The 16,958-nt window shown below is 42.3% G+C and overlaps 1 protein-coding gene and 1 pseudogene across 1 annotated transcript in view; both read left to right on the top strand.

Annotated features, from left to right (window-relative positions):
• The window catches only part of FREM2 (FRAS1 related extracellular matrix protein 2), a 381,530-nt gene that overhangs the window by 351,345 nt on the left and 13,227 nt on the right, over positions 1–16,958 (top strand). Inside the window, 2 exon segments of the mRNA XM_014453017.2 lie at positions 12,722–12,914; positions 14,412–14,516. Coding sequence (XP_014308503.1) covers positions 12,722–12,914; positions 14,412–14,516 — 298 coding nt within the window.
• On the top strand, positions 15,164–16,526 carry LOC102429771 (annotated as a pseudogene).

Genomic DNA, 16,958 nt, shown 5'->3' with positions numbered 1-16,958 from the left:
TATGAGTACCAAATCCTGCCTTCTAGTAAGGTGTAGGGGACAGGATTATAAGTGGGAAGGAGCTAGGGTGAGGAATGCAACTATGTGCAGGCTTGGGGGTCTGCAGACGTCAGCTATTGTAATTAGTCATCAAGCAATGAGATGATGTTGATGAGATGATGTTTTGAGTTCTGGTGGATTAGTCTGACCATACTTATCGATTCTGCTTGCTAGATTCACAGCTGAGTCACCTCTTCAATCACTTCGCACAGGCCTTGAAAAGGAAACTTTACAAAAAACTTAACCCCCTATCCTATCTAATAAAAGAGAAACATGGTAATTAGCTGTACCTCCGCTACCCTTCCCATTGGCTAATCAGGGAGATATGCAAATTAACTGCCAACCAAGATGGCGGCCGGCAGCCAGGCAGCTGACGCGAACAGGGAGGCTTGCTTGCTCCAGTGACGGAGGAAGCCAGGTTCCCTGCCTGTCTTGCCAGCCTCTGAGCTGCAACTCTCAGAAACATTGTTACAAATATAGAAGCTAAACAAAACCCCAGAAACCTGCTTTAGTCAGCGGGGCTTCAGCCAGCAGGATCGCAACATTGTTTCAAATACAGAAGGTAAACAAAGGCCAGAAACCTGCTTTCAGCAGCTGAGGCCTCAGAGCTGGAGCCAAGCCTCAGAGCTAAAGCTGGCCTAGAATTAAAAAAAAAAGAAAAAAGGGACAGGTTGGGAGATTCAGTCACCCGCCAGCCTGAAAACAGCCCTCAGCCCCTCACCCAGACTGGCCAGGCACCCCAGTGGGGACCCCCACCCTGAAGGGGGTGTGACCAGCTGCAAACAGCCATCAGCCCGTCATCCAGGCTGGCCAGGCACCCAAGCGGGACCCCCACCCTGATCCGGGACACCCTTCAGGGCAAACCAGCTGGCCCCCACCCATGCACCAGGCCTCTATCCTATGTAGTAAAAGGGTAATATGCCTCCCAGCACCGGGATCAGCAGAGCCGTGTGGCCTCCCAAACCCGGGATCAGCGTGACAGGGGGCAGCGCCCAAACCCCCTGATCACCCTGCGGCTCTGTGTATGACAGGGGGCGGGGCCACAAACTCCCTATCCACCCTGCTCTGTTCGTGACAGGGGAAGGTGCCCCAACCCCCTGATCATCCCTGCTCTGTGCCTGATAGGGGGGAGCTCCCCAACCCCCTGATCACCCTGCAGCTCTGTGTGTGACAGGGTGCGGTGCCCAACTCCCCCCATGGGCCTGCTCTGTGTGTGACAAGTAATAATTTTCATCCAATTCAAGGGAATGATCTGAAAGTTTATTCTCAGAGATATGTAGCTTAAAGTAAATTAGAGTCCTTTCTATGGGTCCCTCAGATGAGGTAACATTTTTCCAAATGTATTATAACAAAACAGTGATTATTTCTAAATGACAAGAAATTTAAAATGATAGTTATTGATTTGATTATAATGCAAATGACATGGAATCTTGTCCTGCAAAACACAGTATTCCACAATATTATAACTAACTAGTGCTCTGGTGCACGAATTCGTGCACAGTGAAAAGAAATTAATTAGAAGGTGGCCAGGAGGGTGGAACTGGGTGAGATGGGCCAGACACACCCTAGAGCCAACCTCCCATGGTCCCTCCCCAGCCTGCCACACCTGGGGCATCTGCGGAGTGATTAGGGTCCCTCTGACAGGTGGGGTCCCTCTGCCTGGCCTGCGGGGATTGGGCCAAAACTGGCTTTCTGACATCCCCCAAAGGGTCCTGGATTACAAGAGGGCAGTTCTTGGGTGATGCACCCTGGAATCAGGCTCCTTCCTCTCTGATTCCCAGGTGCGTCACCCAAGAACCGCCACTGCCAAGTCACCACAGCTCAGCATTTCCTGCATTGAACTTCTGCCCCCTGGTGATCAGTATGCATCATAGCTACCAGTCGAAGCATCTGCCCCCTAATGGATATTGTGCATCATAGCTACTGGTCAGATGGTCGCTTGGCCTTTTATATATATAGATAACAACTAGTTATAAATGAAAGCATATCAGAATCTATTTAATATGCATATATATAAATAGAATATAATTATTATTTCCTTATTTGACAGAGCTTCCCATTCACCTTAAGTTTAAAATTTCCCTTTATAAGGAGAGAAAGCAAATCCTTGAGGCATTCCAGGGCCCATTGGAATGACCTAAAGCCAATTCTAGGTCAAGAAAAGTTTCTTAGAACTTAAACCCTGGGAGGTAGTCAAATACATTAAACTAAAAGATTATATATCATTATTATTATTAAACAGTATTAAATAATCTATTTATTTAAAGTAATCAAGTTCCTGATTAACATAACTATTTTAATAATTTATATATAAAACCTTTACTTCTTAGGCAAATACAGGTAAAATCTTTTTTCTTCCCTCACTTTCAGAAATAGGCTTATTTTTTCAATGGAAAATATACTTACATTCTTAAGAAACATAACAGAGATAACATAACTTTGACAGCTTTTAGGAGGCTGGAGAAAAGGTGAGTGTGTATGTTGGGATATAGAAGGTCCTGGGGTTTGTTCCTAGGACTACAGCAACTCCTGGGCCTCTAATGGCTTTAGTGTAAAAGTACAATTTTTTTTCTTTTACAAGAAGAGTGCCCTCCCCACCTGCTGCTGCCACTTCTGCAGCCTGTTCAAGGGTACTTCTCCAGCTCCATGCCTCTAGGATAAATACTTGGGGAGTTTAAATGATTAGTTCCCATATTTTTCTTTCTCAATATAATCCTTACATTATAGACAGACAGACAAGAACTCTCACTAAAAACTAAACAACAAAGAGACATAAAACAACAGTCAACAGAGACATGAAACCTTAGCTGAGAAACAATCCCCTCAAACTTGGAAATCCCCAGCAGGCTCCAATGACTTATTGTGCAGTTACTTTTGTTTTCGAGGTTTCCACCACCATGTCTTGTTGTGTTCCTCGTCACATGGGGCTAACCAGCAGACCATGGGTGATGGATGAATGATTACTCTGACACACATTTCTGTGAAAGAGAGGGCTAAGGGACTGCTTGGCTATAGGAACCAAACAGCCCCATTCACCTGCCTCTTTAGTCTTTTATTGTAACAACAGCTTGAACTAACATTAACTTTTAGATACTATCAGCAGGGTAAGTATCCTTGAGAAGACACATGCATCTGCAGTGTCCTTTAAGCAAGGGCATATAAATACTAAGCACAAAGATTCCAGTAAACACCTGAGGGCTCAGACTTGTTTGGAAAAGTCAAGGCAGGGGCAGCCACCTTCAGCCAGCTCCTCCGGAGGTTCCAACCTTTTGGAATTTCCTCATTACAAACTTTCCAACCAAGTCCCATGCTTCCCCACAAGTTTTCTAATATTTTGTTGAGGATTTTTGCATCAATGCTCATTGGGATATTGACCTATAATTTTCTTTTTTGTAATGTCTTTTACTTGTTTTGGAATCAGAATAATGCTGGCCTCATAAAATAAGCTGGGAGCCTTTCCTTCTATTGAAATTTTTGGAATAGTTGAGAATAGGTGGTAATTATACTTTAAATGTTTGTTTGTTGGAGTTTTTGATTACTTAGTTTGATGAATGAAACCATGAGCTTGTTTTGTTTTTTTTTTGAAAGATAAAGAAAATTGATATACCTACAGCCTCATCAAGTAAAAAAGAGAGAGGACACAAATAAATAAAATCATAAATGAAAGAGATCAAGTGACAACTGACACCATAGAAATACAAAGATTTATAAGGAAATTCTACAAACAGTGATATGCCAACAAATTGGACAATCTAGAAGAAATTAAATTTCTACAGACATACCACATCACAAGCCTGAATCAGGAAGAAACAAAATCTAAATAGACTAACAATTACTAACAAAAGCGAATTGGTTATCAAAAAACTTCCAACAAACAACCCTGAACCAAGTGGCTTCGTAGCAGAATTTTACATTAAAAAAGAATTAATACTTATACTTATCAAAATATTCCAAAAATTGAAAAGGAGAGAAGGCACTCAACCTCCTTATAGAAGGTCAGCATTACCTGATACTAAAACCAGACAGAGACACTACAAAAAAAAAATTATAGGACAATATTCCTGATGAATATACATACAAAATCCTCAACAAAATATTAGTAAACTGAATTCAGCAATACATTTAAAATAACATAATCCAGTGGGACTTATTCCTGGATTACAAAGTTGGTTCAATATATACTAATCAATTCACATAATAAACCACAAAAATAAAATGAAGGATAAAAATCATAAGATCATATTAATAGATACAGAAAAGGCACCCCAAAAAATCCCAAATCTCTTTATGATAAAAACTTACAGCAAAGTGGTAATACAGGAAATATACCTCAACATGATAAAGGCCATATATGACATACTATAAGCTTTTACTTTAAGATCAGGCACAAGACAAGGATGTGACTATCTGTCACCACTTTTATTCAACATAATATTGGAAGCCATAACCACAGCAATCAGACAAGAAACAGAAATAAAAAGCATCAGAATTGGAAAGGAAGAAGTTAAAATGTCACTGTTTGTGGATGACATGATCCTATAGAGACAGAAATCTAAAGATTCTACAAAAAAAAAACAACAACTATTAGTACTATTGAAGGAATTCAGTAAAGTATCAGGATAGAGAATTAACATTCAGAAATTGGCTGCATTTTTATACACCAACTAGAGGCCCGGTGCATGAAATTCGTGCATAGAGGGGGGGGTCCCTCAGCCCAGCCTGCACCCTCTCCAATCTGGGACCCCTAGGGGTGTGTCCGACTGCTGGTTTAGGCCCGATTCAGCAGGGATGGGGCCTAGACCAGCAGTCAGACATCCCTCTCGCAATCTGGGACCGCTGGCTCCTAACCGCTTGCCTGCCTGCTGGCCTGATCGCCCTAACTGCACTCCCCTGCTGGCCTGATCACCCAGCTGCTATCCCCTGCCAGCCTGATCCCCCTAACTGCTCTCCCCCTGCTGGCCTGATAGCCCCTAACTGCTCTCCCCTCCCAGCAAGATAGCCCCTAACTGCTCTACCCTGCTGGCCTGATCCCCCTAACTGCCAAGCCAGCTCAGCCAAGGGTTCAAAAGCCTGAGTGAGGTTGGTGAAGGATGGAGAAATGACAGACAAAGAGAATAAGCTGAGTCTAGGTGGATCTTCCTGTGCCTGGCTGAGGCCACAGAGAGAGAGATCCAGAGGCAAGCTGAGCCTTTATTTTATAGTCAGGAGTAAACAAGGTAGTGGTTACCATAGTTACACTGTTCTTGTGAGTTTCACTTGTTTTGGCAGCATTTGCTGCACCTCCCTCAGCCCATTAGCTTCCCAGATAAGATCTAGGGAGCGTCATAAAGTCAAGCCTAATTATGCTAAGAGGACTGTGCCCTCTAAGCTGGGACTTGTTTGTGACTTTGCCAACAGGTCAGTCCGAGGCTTAACCCTATAGTCGCACCCTACATCTCGCCCTTTTTTTTATTTTTAAGCTACTATAATGAAAGTTTTTAAGCTACCATAATGAAAGTAAAACTTAAGCATCAAGAACAAAACTCTGGCTATTAAAACAATAACAAAACAATGCCAATGCAAAACCCAAACTACAGACATGTCAACATTTTAAAACTTAAACATAAAGCTCTGGCTATTAACAAAACAATGCCTATGTGTTAACATTTTTAAAACTAGTAAGAATAACAAAAAATGCCAATGCAAAACAGCAATAAGTGAGTTTCTGCTACATGAAAGTTTCTTTTGCTGATTTACTCAGAGTCCTCCAACTTGGCTGCTCAAGTCTATGCAGAAGACTGGCAGCTAACCAATGCTAGCATAGCCAGAAACATGATTGAGAGAGTAGCTTCCACTTCTTGCTTTTCTACCATCTGCTGGGCCTCAGTTGTTAACTTCTTCAGCTGACCCCATGTTGGCACCTCGGTCCCTTGCGTAGCCTTTGTCATCTTCCTTTTCCGTATTGCTGTCATCGGGGCAACTCTCAGTCTTTTGAGCAAAGGGACAAGGAGCTTCTCTGGGTCCACTGTTGTGACGCACGTAATGCTCTGGTACCCAAATTGGCTGCTCTCCTCCTTCTGGGAAAGATACAAACACAATCTCTTCCCCACATCATCACTAGATCTGGTAAAACTCTTGGCTGGTTTTTGTATCCTTCTACCAGGCTAACCCAGCAGAGGCTATTGTACAAGAAGCCCAATGCCTTTCGGCCGCTGTACAAACCTCAGCATTGTATTTTTTAAAAATTTAACATATAACATTCTTCTCCCCCTTTTTTGGTTTTATAGAAAAGGTTTATATTGATGGAATTCTGACCATTCATAAAAGGGTATACATTTTAGAGCTTGCTACTGCATTCCTCCTCACCCCTGGTAATGCTTTCAGGTGCTCCAAAATGTTAAATCAGAAGATATCACATGAAGCCTCAATAAGAAAGCTTATTTTAACTCAGCTAAATGGGGTAAGAACTCATTAGAAGAATAGGCTACTAAACATGGTATGATGAAAACTGAAGAAATAGCTCTGGCTTCCTAGATACATATAAACATACATGCTCCTCTGTATTTATGACTTCCTACTTTAACTTAAAAAGTTGCAGCTTTACATTTTTATTGTGAATTGGTTCTACTTTTGAGCCTTAGCACTTCAAAATAAAACCTTAACTTTGAGTCAAACTGTTAGTTTTTCTTTTTGTGTCAAGAGCTAACTTTGATGTGTTAAACCTAAGTAAAATCCATTTACTCAATCCAAAGCAGGCATTAAAAAGAAAAACCCCAAATGCTTTCTTATATCCATTTTAAGAGTAGGATTGGCGCTTTCCACTATTACCTGAGTCCTGATCTATCACCCCAGGGAGAACTTGCCAATCCTGCACTTCCTGGGGTGGCATGATAAAGGTTTACTGAGCCAGCTGGAAAGGTTGCAGTGGGGTTGAGGATAAGGACTCTACTGTCTGGTGGGACTGGCCCTGTTTGAAGTTTCCTGCCTAGGGGGCATTGGTTGTCACAGTTAAAGCAGCCCCCTTCCTTTTTCTGCTGACCAGTGAGTAGACAAACCTTTGCAACAATACTGAAACTAGACAGGAATTTTCCCTGGGCCTTCAACTATATAATGATCTTTAAGTTGTTTTCCTACCTTCTATGCCTCTATATTTCCCTTTCCTTCCTCAGAAAACCATGGGCAGATTTTACTCACAAAATTCAACAAATCAAAAAGCTGTTCATACCTCACAGAACAGCCCCATGCTTGGAGCATAGCCTTAAGCATGGTTACGTATATATTCTTTTCCTACAATCCTGAATTTCCCATATTTTACACCTAGTTATATCACTAAATTTCACTCCTTACCTTCCTTTTTGCTTTCTGCACGTGCTTCACTGGAGCATCCTTTCACCTGACAACTGAAGCTCCCCCGAACTCAGGCCCCGCGTTGGGCACCACATGGGCCGAGCCAGCTCAGCCAAGGGTTCGAAAGCCTGAGTGAGGGTGGTGAAGGATGGAGAAATGACAGACAAAGAGAATAAGCTGAGTCTAGGTGGATCTTCCTGTGCCTGGCTGAGGCCACAGAGAGAGAGATCCAGAGGCAAGCTGAGCCTTTATTTTATAGTCAGGAGTAAACAAGGTAGGGGTTACCATAGTTACACTGTTCTTGTAAGTTTCACTTGTTTTGGCAGCATTTGCTGCACCTCCCTCAGCCCATTAGCTTCCCAGATAAGATCTAGGGAGCTTCATAAGGTCAAGCCTAATTATGCTAAGAGGACTGTGCCCTCTAAGCTGGGACTTGTTTGTGACTTTGCCAACAGGTCAGTCCGAGGCTTAACCCTATAGCCGTGCCCTACACCTAACTGCTCTCCCCTGCCGGCCTGATCCCCCTAACTGTCCTCCTCTGCTGGCCTGATTACCCCTAACCACCTCTGCCTCGGCCCCACCACCATGGCTTTGTCCAGAAGGATGTTCGGTCTAATTAGCATATTACCCTTTTATTGGTATAGATAGAGGCCTGATGCACGGGTGAGGGCCAGCACGTCCAGACTCAAATTCAGTGCTGTCTCCCTGCCCTGCATGGGTGTGGGATCTGGTCACAGAAAACAGTCTCCCCAAGGATGTGCACCTAGGCTCAAATTCAGCAGTCTCCCCGCCAACGGAGCCTGGTCACGGGAAACAAACTTCCCGTGTCCCACACCAAGGCTCAAATTCAGGCAGAGCTGCTGCTGCTGAGTGTGTGCAGAAAGCCCTATTGTGCAGCCCAGGTTTGGCAGTTCCTATGCCGCAGGGGTGGCGGGGGAGGGGGATTGGCTTTGCGACTCACAGAAATCTGCGGCCGGGGTGCCTGGAGTCTTGGTGTCCCTGGGTCTGCAGCTGTGGTTACAGGTCTTCTACCAGAGCGGCTGTAGGGTTCCGGTTTGCTATGGAGACCAGACTGGGTGGTGGCAAGGCTAGGATCCTAGTCTCAAGCAGTTCTGTTCTTCAAGATGGCGTAGTCTCTGCACTGCTGATGTCCTCCCTGGAGTGTTTGCAGCCGCAGCGGGGTTTTGCCATCTAAGACTGCCCGGATTGGCAGCCCCTTGAAAGACCTGCAGGATCTAACTGTCCCTATTTCACTCACACACACACCCACCCACACACGTCCGCACACTCCTGTATAGCTCCCTCACTCTCTCACACACTCTCCCTCCCTACCTTCCTGCAGGTTGCCATCTTTCCGGCCCTGTTCTATATCTCCTGTCATTATTTCTTTAAATAGGTTTTCAATATCTTGCTCTCTCTCCTCTCCTTCTGGCACCCCCATAATGCAAATGTTGGTAGGTTTCACTGTCAGCTGATTTCTCAAAAAAAAGTTTGCAGGCCAGAAAAGAGTGGCAAGAATTATTCAAAGTGATGAATAGCAAGTACCTACAACCAAGATTATACTACCCAGTAAAGCTATCATTTAGAATTGAAGGTCAGATAAAGAGCTTCACAGGCAAGAAAAAGCTAAAGGAGTTCATCACCACCAAACCAGTATTACATGAAATGTTGGAGGGTATTCTTAAAGAAGAGGAAGGAGAAGAAAAGAAAGATAAAAATATGAACAACAAAATAGCAATAAATACATATCTATCAGCAATTTAATCTAAAAATCAAAATAAACAAGAAATCTAATGAACAAAATAAACTGATGAATAAAATAGTATCTGAGGCATGGAAACATGGAACAGATTGACAAATCTCAGAGGGAAGGGGGGGAAATTAATCAACAATTTTATATGCATTACCTAAGGACACAGACAAATAGGGTGGTGAAGGCCTAGGGTGGAGGGGGGCAATGGAGGGAAAGGGGGGGTGGCATCTATAATACTCTCAATAATAAATATTTAAAAAAGAGAAGAAGAAATATACTATGCTACCTGATATCCAACCATACTACAAGTCTAGAGAAATCAAAACAGCATGGTACTGTAATAAAACTAAAACATACATCAGTGGACCAGAATAAAGAACCTAGAAATAAACCCACGCTTATATGGTCAATTAATCTATGACAAAGGAGGCAAGAATATTCAATGGTGTAAAGAGGGTCTTTTAAATAAAGTGTTGGGAAACCTGGACAGATATATGCAAAAAAGAAAGAGAAAGAAAGAGAGAAAGAAAGAAAGAAAGAAAGAAAGAGAGAGAGAGAGAGAGAGGAAGAGAGAGAAAGAAAGAAAGAAAGAAAGAAAGAAAGAAAGAAAGAAAGACAGAAAGAAAGAGAGAAAGGAAGAAAGGAAGGAAGGAAGAAACTAGACACATCCTTACACCATATAGAATAAACTCAAAATGCATTAAAGACTTAAATGTAAGACCTAAAACCATAAACCTTCTAGAAGAAAACATGGGCCATAAATTCTTTGACATCACTCTTAGAAATATTTTTAAAGATATTTCTCCTCGGGCAAGGGAAACAAAAGAAAAAAATAGAAAAATGAGACTAGAACAAAGTAAAAACTATTTATACAACAAAACTAAAAGATAACCTACTGATTGGAAGAATATATTCGCCAATGATATATCTGATAAGGGGTTAATATCCAAATTTTATAAAGAATTTATACAACTTAACATCAAAAAACAAATAATATGGTTTAAAAATGGGCAGAGTCGCCGAAACCGGTTTGGCTCAGTGGATAGAGCGTCGGCCTGCGGACTGAAGGGTCCCAGGTTCGATTCCGGTCAAGGGCATGTACCTGGGTTGCGGGCACATCCCCAGTAGGAGGTGTGCAGGAGGCAGCTGATCAATGTTTCTCTCTCATCGATGTTTCTAACTCTCTATCTCTCTCCCTTCCTCTCTGTAAAAAATCAATAAAATATATTTAACAAAAAAAAAATGGGCAGAGGATTTGAATAGAAAATTTTTCAAATAGGATATGTATGGTCAATAGACATATGAAAAAGTGCTCAACCTTATTAATCATCAGGGAAATGCAAATTAAAACCAAATGAAATATCACCTCACACCTGTAAAAATGACTATCATCAATAAATCAACTAATAACAAATGTTTTTTCATAGGTATCTTAATTTTTTTGTTGCAATGGTAAATGGGAGTGTTTTTGTTGTTTCTCTTTCTGTGAGTTCATTATCCTATACTAGAGGCCCAATGCACGAAATTTGTGCACGGGGAGGGGGGAGGGGGAGTGTGTGTGTCCCTCAACCCAGCCTGCACCCTCTCCAATCTGGGACCCCTCGAGGGATGTCTGACTGCCTGTCGAACATCCCTCTCACAATCCAGGACTGCTGGCTCCCAACCACTCGCCTGCCTGCCTGCCTGATTGCCCCTAATCACTGCTGCCTGCCAGCCTGATCACCCCATAACCACTCCTCTGCCAGCCTGATCAATGCCTAACTGCTCCCCTGCCTGCCTGGACCCCCTATCTGCCCTCCCCTGCAGGCCTGGTCACCCCTAACTGCCCTCCCTTGCCAGCCTGGTCCCTCCAACTTCCCTCCCTTGCAGGCCTGGGTCCCCCCAAACTGCCCTCCCCTGCAGGCCTGCATCCCCCCCCAATTGTCCTCCCCTGCAGGCCTGGGTATCCCCCAACTGCCCTCCCCTGCTGGCTATCTTGTGTTCACATGGGGGCAGCCATCTTGTGTGTTGGAGTGATGGTCAATTTGCATATTGCCTCTTTATTATATAGGATAATAAAGGGGTAATATGCAAATTGTTCAAACAGTAGAAGGACCAGTCGGTGGGGGGCGGGGCTAGCAAGCAGGTGGCGCCAGGACAGCCAAGGCAGGTGCCAGCGGGCAGAAGGAGGGGACGGCAATTGGGGGGCAGGGAAAATAGCAATATTAAAATATTTCTTCTAATTAATTCACTTTCAATGTGCCCAAATTCGTGCGCCAGGCCACTAGTTGGTGTATAAAAAAGCCATAGATTTCCAGGTGTTAATTTTGTATCCTGCTACATTACTGAATTCATTTATTAAATCTAGTAGTTTTTTCATGGATTCTTTAGGGTTTTCAATGTACAATAACATGTCATCTGCGAATATGTTAGGTGATCTTAAGACTGCCATCAGCTTTGTTTGGAATGCAATGAAGTATGATAGAGCAGAAAATGCATGGGCCAAATGCTGGGTTTTAATATTGGCAACGTCATTCATAGGCTTAAAAAATTTTGTGGGAAATTGGCTTTATTTCTCTGTCTTAATTTTCCTCTCTCTCTTTTTCTATTCATCATCTATCCACCCATTCACAAATACATATAAATATAATTATAGGAAAGAGTTAAAATATTGAATAACTTTTATTGTGAGCGTAACACAATGTCTAAAATGTTGTGCTCAGTAAACAAATACTGGTTTATTCTCCCTGACCCCCAATCCACCTGCAAAATACCTAAAGGGGAAAGTATAAATTTTAAGCAAGATACTTCACTTCAACTAATTATATTTGCTTCCAGATCTTTCCTGCTTTATTTCCTCTTTATCTATATAATAATTAAAAAGTATCTTATAACAGTATTATTCATAATAGTCCAAAACTAGAAAATGTCCAAATGCCCATTAACTGATGAATGGATTAATAAAATATGATATATTCATACAGTAGTATGCTATTCAGTAATAAAAGTATTGAAACATGCTACAACATGGATTCACATTAAAAACAGTATGCTAAGTGAAAGAAGCTATCACAAAAGACCACATATTGTATGATTCCATTTATGTAAAATGTCCAGAATAGGCAAATACATACAGACTAAAAGTAAGCTAGGGGTTACCAGGGACTGCGGAGGAAAGGAGAAATTAAGGGATTGATTGCTAAATGGGTATGGAATTCCTATTGAAGGTGATGAAAATATTCCAAAATTGATTAATGGGGAAAGTTGCATAACTCCATGAATATATTAAATACCATTGATTTGTTCACGTTAAGTTGGTGAATTATATGGTATATGAACTGTATCTTAAAGCTGCTATAAAACTAAAAGGACTGTGTAAGTGTAGTATGCTAAAGATAATGCTATTTATCTTAAGGATTTCTGCTACATATCCTTTAAGGAAGGTAGTATAGTAACAACTATTTAATTGCTTTAAAATTAAGTGTTGTAAATGCTGTTATTTCTTTTCCTCAATAATTATTCAAAATCTTCAGTTAGTGAAAGGAGAAAATGGCTTGTACAAAATTAAGCTTATTTAGTTAACAATGCTGAATTGTGTTGATAAATATAATTTCATCGTTTTAGGTCTTAAACCTAGTGCAGTCGTATGTGACTCTTCGAGTCCCTCTGTATGTTTCCTACGTGTACCATTCCCCTGTTGGAGTAGGAGGTTGGCAGCATTTTGACTTGAAGTCAGAACTTCGTCTAACTTTCGTGTATGACACTGCCATCTTGTGGAATGATGGAATTGGCAGCCCACCAGAAGCTGAACTCAAAGGTGGGAAAATGTACCGATTTGAATTACTTTAGAGGACTTTTTATAGCAGCTAAAAGTCATAAAAGCCAACTTTTAGTGAATTTATTTTTATAGTCAACATTTTCTGATAATTTTATTTTTATCATGAAAATACTTTATTTTAAATAAATCTTATCAGTGCCTCAAGTTTTGTGTAATATGTGACTGTTAAATGTAATATCTATATTTCATGGACATTTAACTCTCATAGTCCATTTTAGGTGATTAATTATTTATATGTTACACAACACAATCTGTATATGTCCCTAGATTCCAGAAAAATGAATGTATCAAAAAAGAGGTAGTATCAATTGAAAATAAAGAATTAACTCAAGAGAAGAAAGTTACACATTTTTGTTTCTGAAAATGGGAGTTGCATTTTAAAGTCCTGGGTTCTAATTTTGGCTCTACAGCTAATCAATGGTGTGATCTTGAACATATTGCTTAACCTGTATGGCACTCAGTTTCTTCTGAAAGGTAGACTAGACTTCCAATATTCTTTTTATTTGTAAACTAGAGGCCCGATGCACGAAATTTGTGCAAGAGTAGGCCTTCACAGCTGCGGCAGCTGCCTCGATCCCTCCCTAGCTGCCGTGGCGGCTGCCTCAATCCTGAGGCTGCAGCCCCAGTTTCGTCTGGAAGGTCATCCGGAAGGACATCCAGACGGTTGTTTGGTTGATTTGCATATTATGCTTTTATTATTATAAATTCTATTATTCTTTGATACTTTAGCAGAATGTTTGGAATAATGTGGTAAGTGCCAATAATTATTGGGCCCATAAGCATCTACAAAATTTTGTCTCAATCTCCATGTCAGAATCATAATTCAAAATCCATAAGCATAAAGCTAATTAATCTATTAGTAGAATTAGTGCTATTTCTCTTTAAGCACATACCACTGTTCTAGTTCCATGTATGTCTGAGCCTCATGCCTGAATTACTTTTTATGAGCCAAAGGGAAAATACTGTTGATAATACATCTCAAAATCTTCTGTCTTAAATAAATTAAAATTACCTGAAAGCCATGTGTGAGGTAATATGTTCATCCTGAACAATTATTCTAGATTATTTGACATATTTTAATTCCATGTTTTCTCTTCTGCCTCTCCTATCACTCAAAGGGTGTTAACCCTTTGGCTAGAATGCTTAAAGATGAGGTAAATCTATCTGGCCAGTGTGATTCAGTTGGTTGAGTGTCATTCCATGCACCAGGAGGTCTTCGGTTCAATTCCTGGTTGGGGCACATGCCCAAGTGTGGGCTTGATCCTCAATATGGGGTATGCAGGAGGCAGCAGATTGATGTCTCTCCCTCATCAGTGTTTCTCTCTCTCTCTCCCTCTCTCTTCCTCTCTCTGAAATCAATAAAAACATATTTTTTTAAAAAGATGAAGTGAATCTGAACTCATTTTTGGAAGAAATCCTGTACATTAGCATGCCTGATCATCAATATTGCTACTCTTGTATGCTACCCCATTGTAGGTTCTCTGTATCCAGCTAGCATGCGCATTGGTGAAGAGGGGTGCTTGGTTGTGAACTTCAAGACAGAAGCTAAATTCCATGGCTTGTTTGTGCTGTCACATCCTGGTAAGCCCCATTACTCATTAATAGCCACTCCCAATACCACAAGGGTAGACTTTTCCATATTCACACATATTTCCATGCTTCCTTGTGGGCTTTGAAGTCCTTAATTTCAAATTAATTGCATGGATGCAATTATCTACATGAAGGCTTGATAATTTTTTGGCTACATCTCATTATCTACAAAATCATCATTATCTATGTAGACTTTTAGAGAAAATACAAAATGATTAAAGTAAATGTAAAAGAAAACTCTATTGAGTTTATTTAAATAAAATTTTCCTTAAAGAGCATAGCAACAACAATCTCCTTTTCTACTTCAATTCCACTGTACAAAAATAAATGAATTATAATTTATTTGTTCAGAAAGGACTTCTCTTTTCATAACTGTTTTATAGGTATGTAAGAAACCTTTATAATTGAGCCAGAAGTATCACTTCACTGTTGTACTTAAGTTTCAGACATGTTACCTTTAATTATTGGCTATGTAATTTTACTAACTGATGGACTGTGATTTGAATATCAATAAGGTAGCAGTCACTAAAGTCCCATGTCAAAGCTTTTTTTTAATATAAAGGACATTTCATTAAAAAAATTTTCATGATGCGCGCGCGGCTTGGCGCCAGCCTCGCAGGGCCCCGGGCGGCTTCGGGATGATCGGCCAGAAGACGCTCTACTCCTTCTTCTCCCCGAGCCCAGCCAGGAAGCGACGTGCCCGCAGCCCCGAGCCGGCCCGGGGACGGCGTGGCGGCCGTAGCTGAGGAGAGCGGGGATGCAGCGGTCACCCCGCCAAGAAGGCCCGGGCGGAGCAGGAGGAGCCGGGCACACCGCCCTCGGCCCGCTGAGCCCCGAGCAGTTGGTCCGCATCCAGAAGAACAAGGCCGCGGCCCTGCTGAGACTCGCGGCTCGCAACGTGCCGGTGGGCTTCGGGGAGAGCTGGAAGAAGCACCTGAGCGGAGAGTTCGGGAAGCCGTATTTTATTAAGCTAATGGGATTTGTTGCAGAAGAAAGAAGACGTTACACTGTTTACCCACCCCCACACCAAGTCTTCACGTGGTCCCAAATGTGCAACATAAGAGATGTGAAGGTTGTCATCCTGGGACAGGATCCATATCATGGACCCAATCAAGCTCATGGGCTCTGCTTTAGTGTGCAAAGACCTGTCCCGCCTCCGCCCAGTTTGGAAAACATTTATAAAGAGCTGTCTACAGACATAGATGGTTTTGTTCATCCTGGCCATGGAGATTTATCTGGGTGGGCCAAGCAAGGTGTTCTCCTACTCAACGCTGTCCTCACGGACCGGACCAGTCCGGGCGCATCAGGCCAATTCTCATAAGGAGAGAGGTTGGGAGCAATTCACCGATGCGGTTGTGTCCTGGCTAAATCAGAACTCGAGTGGCCTCATCTTCTTGCTCTGGGGCTCTTATGCTCAGAAGAAGGGCAGTGCCATCGATAGGAAGCGCCACCACGTGCTGCAGACCGCCCATCCCTCCTCATTGTCGGTGTACAGAGGGTTCTTTGGGTGCAAACATTTCTCTGAAACCAACGAGCTGCTGCAAAAGTCTGGCAAGGAGCCCATCAACTGGAACGATCTGTGACCCTGAACTGGGGGAGGGGACGGGGGATGAGGGAGGGGGTCCTCCGGGCAGTTTCTAGAAGCTGCTGTTGAAGTATTTGTCAGTGACGAAGTCGAATTGAGAAAATAACTTCCCTAGTGATCCTTAAGCACTATGCACACCAGGGAGAACCTTTCCGTAAAGGGGCCATGTGCCAGGCTGCCCAGGAGCGGCAGCGTTATCCAGCAGAAACTGTACCCGGTGACCACGGGTCTGTCTCAGGAACTTGGCTTTGGCTTAGAAGACACGTCGAAGTTTTGGGAAAGGAGAGGTCAAATTCTCTAGACTCTCCTCCGCTCTGTTTCCTTTATGGTTGAAGATGGGGAGATAAGCACCTTTTTAGTATCTCAGTTAGCTGCTGCTCGCTTTTACCTGTAGGTTAAACATTAGGTTATAAGGTGTTGAGTGTTTTTATATAGAAAGGCCCCCTTCGCACATGGGCCAGGTGCACTGCCCTTTGATCCTTTACAGAGCCCTCAGGCCCCTCCTGGAAGGAAATGGGAGTTTTTTTATTTTTGCCAGTTCCCAGAAATTAGGGGTCAGTTTCCTGATTGTAGCAGAGGAGAAAATTCCTAAGGAACAATTCCTGCTGTGAGCCTTCGGACTGGCAGAGGCCAGGAGAAGTAGGCCGGGCCTAGTTTATATTGTTCTCTGGGTGTTTCTAGGAATAAGCAGTGGAAGTTGAACAGGAAGGAGAAAGGGGTTTGGTTTGGTTTTGTGTTTTTTTAAGAAGGGAAATGGTTTTCTCCCATGTGTATCTTGAACTGGGAGAAAAGGCAGCATAGTGTCAAATGCTGTTTTTGCTGGACTGAAATCACGTTGGGATACCATT

The sequence above is a fragment of the Myotis lucifugus genome, unplaced genomic scaffold (genome assembly GCF_000147115.1).
Source record: "Myotis lucifugus unplaced genomic scaffold, Myoluc2.0 scaffold_19, whole genome shotgun sequence".
In the NCBI taxonomy this organism is placed as follows: domain Eukaryota; kingdom Metazoa; phylum Chordata; class Mammalia; order Chiroptera; family Vespertilionidae; genus Myotis; species Myotis lucifugus.
The sequence above is the reverse complement of the archived record's forward strand: the minus strand, read 5'-3'. Positions and strand labels throughout refer to the sequence as shown.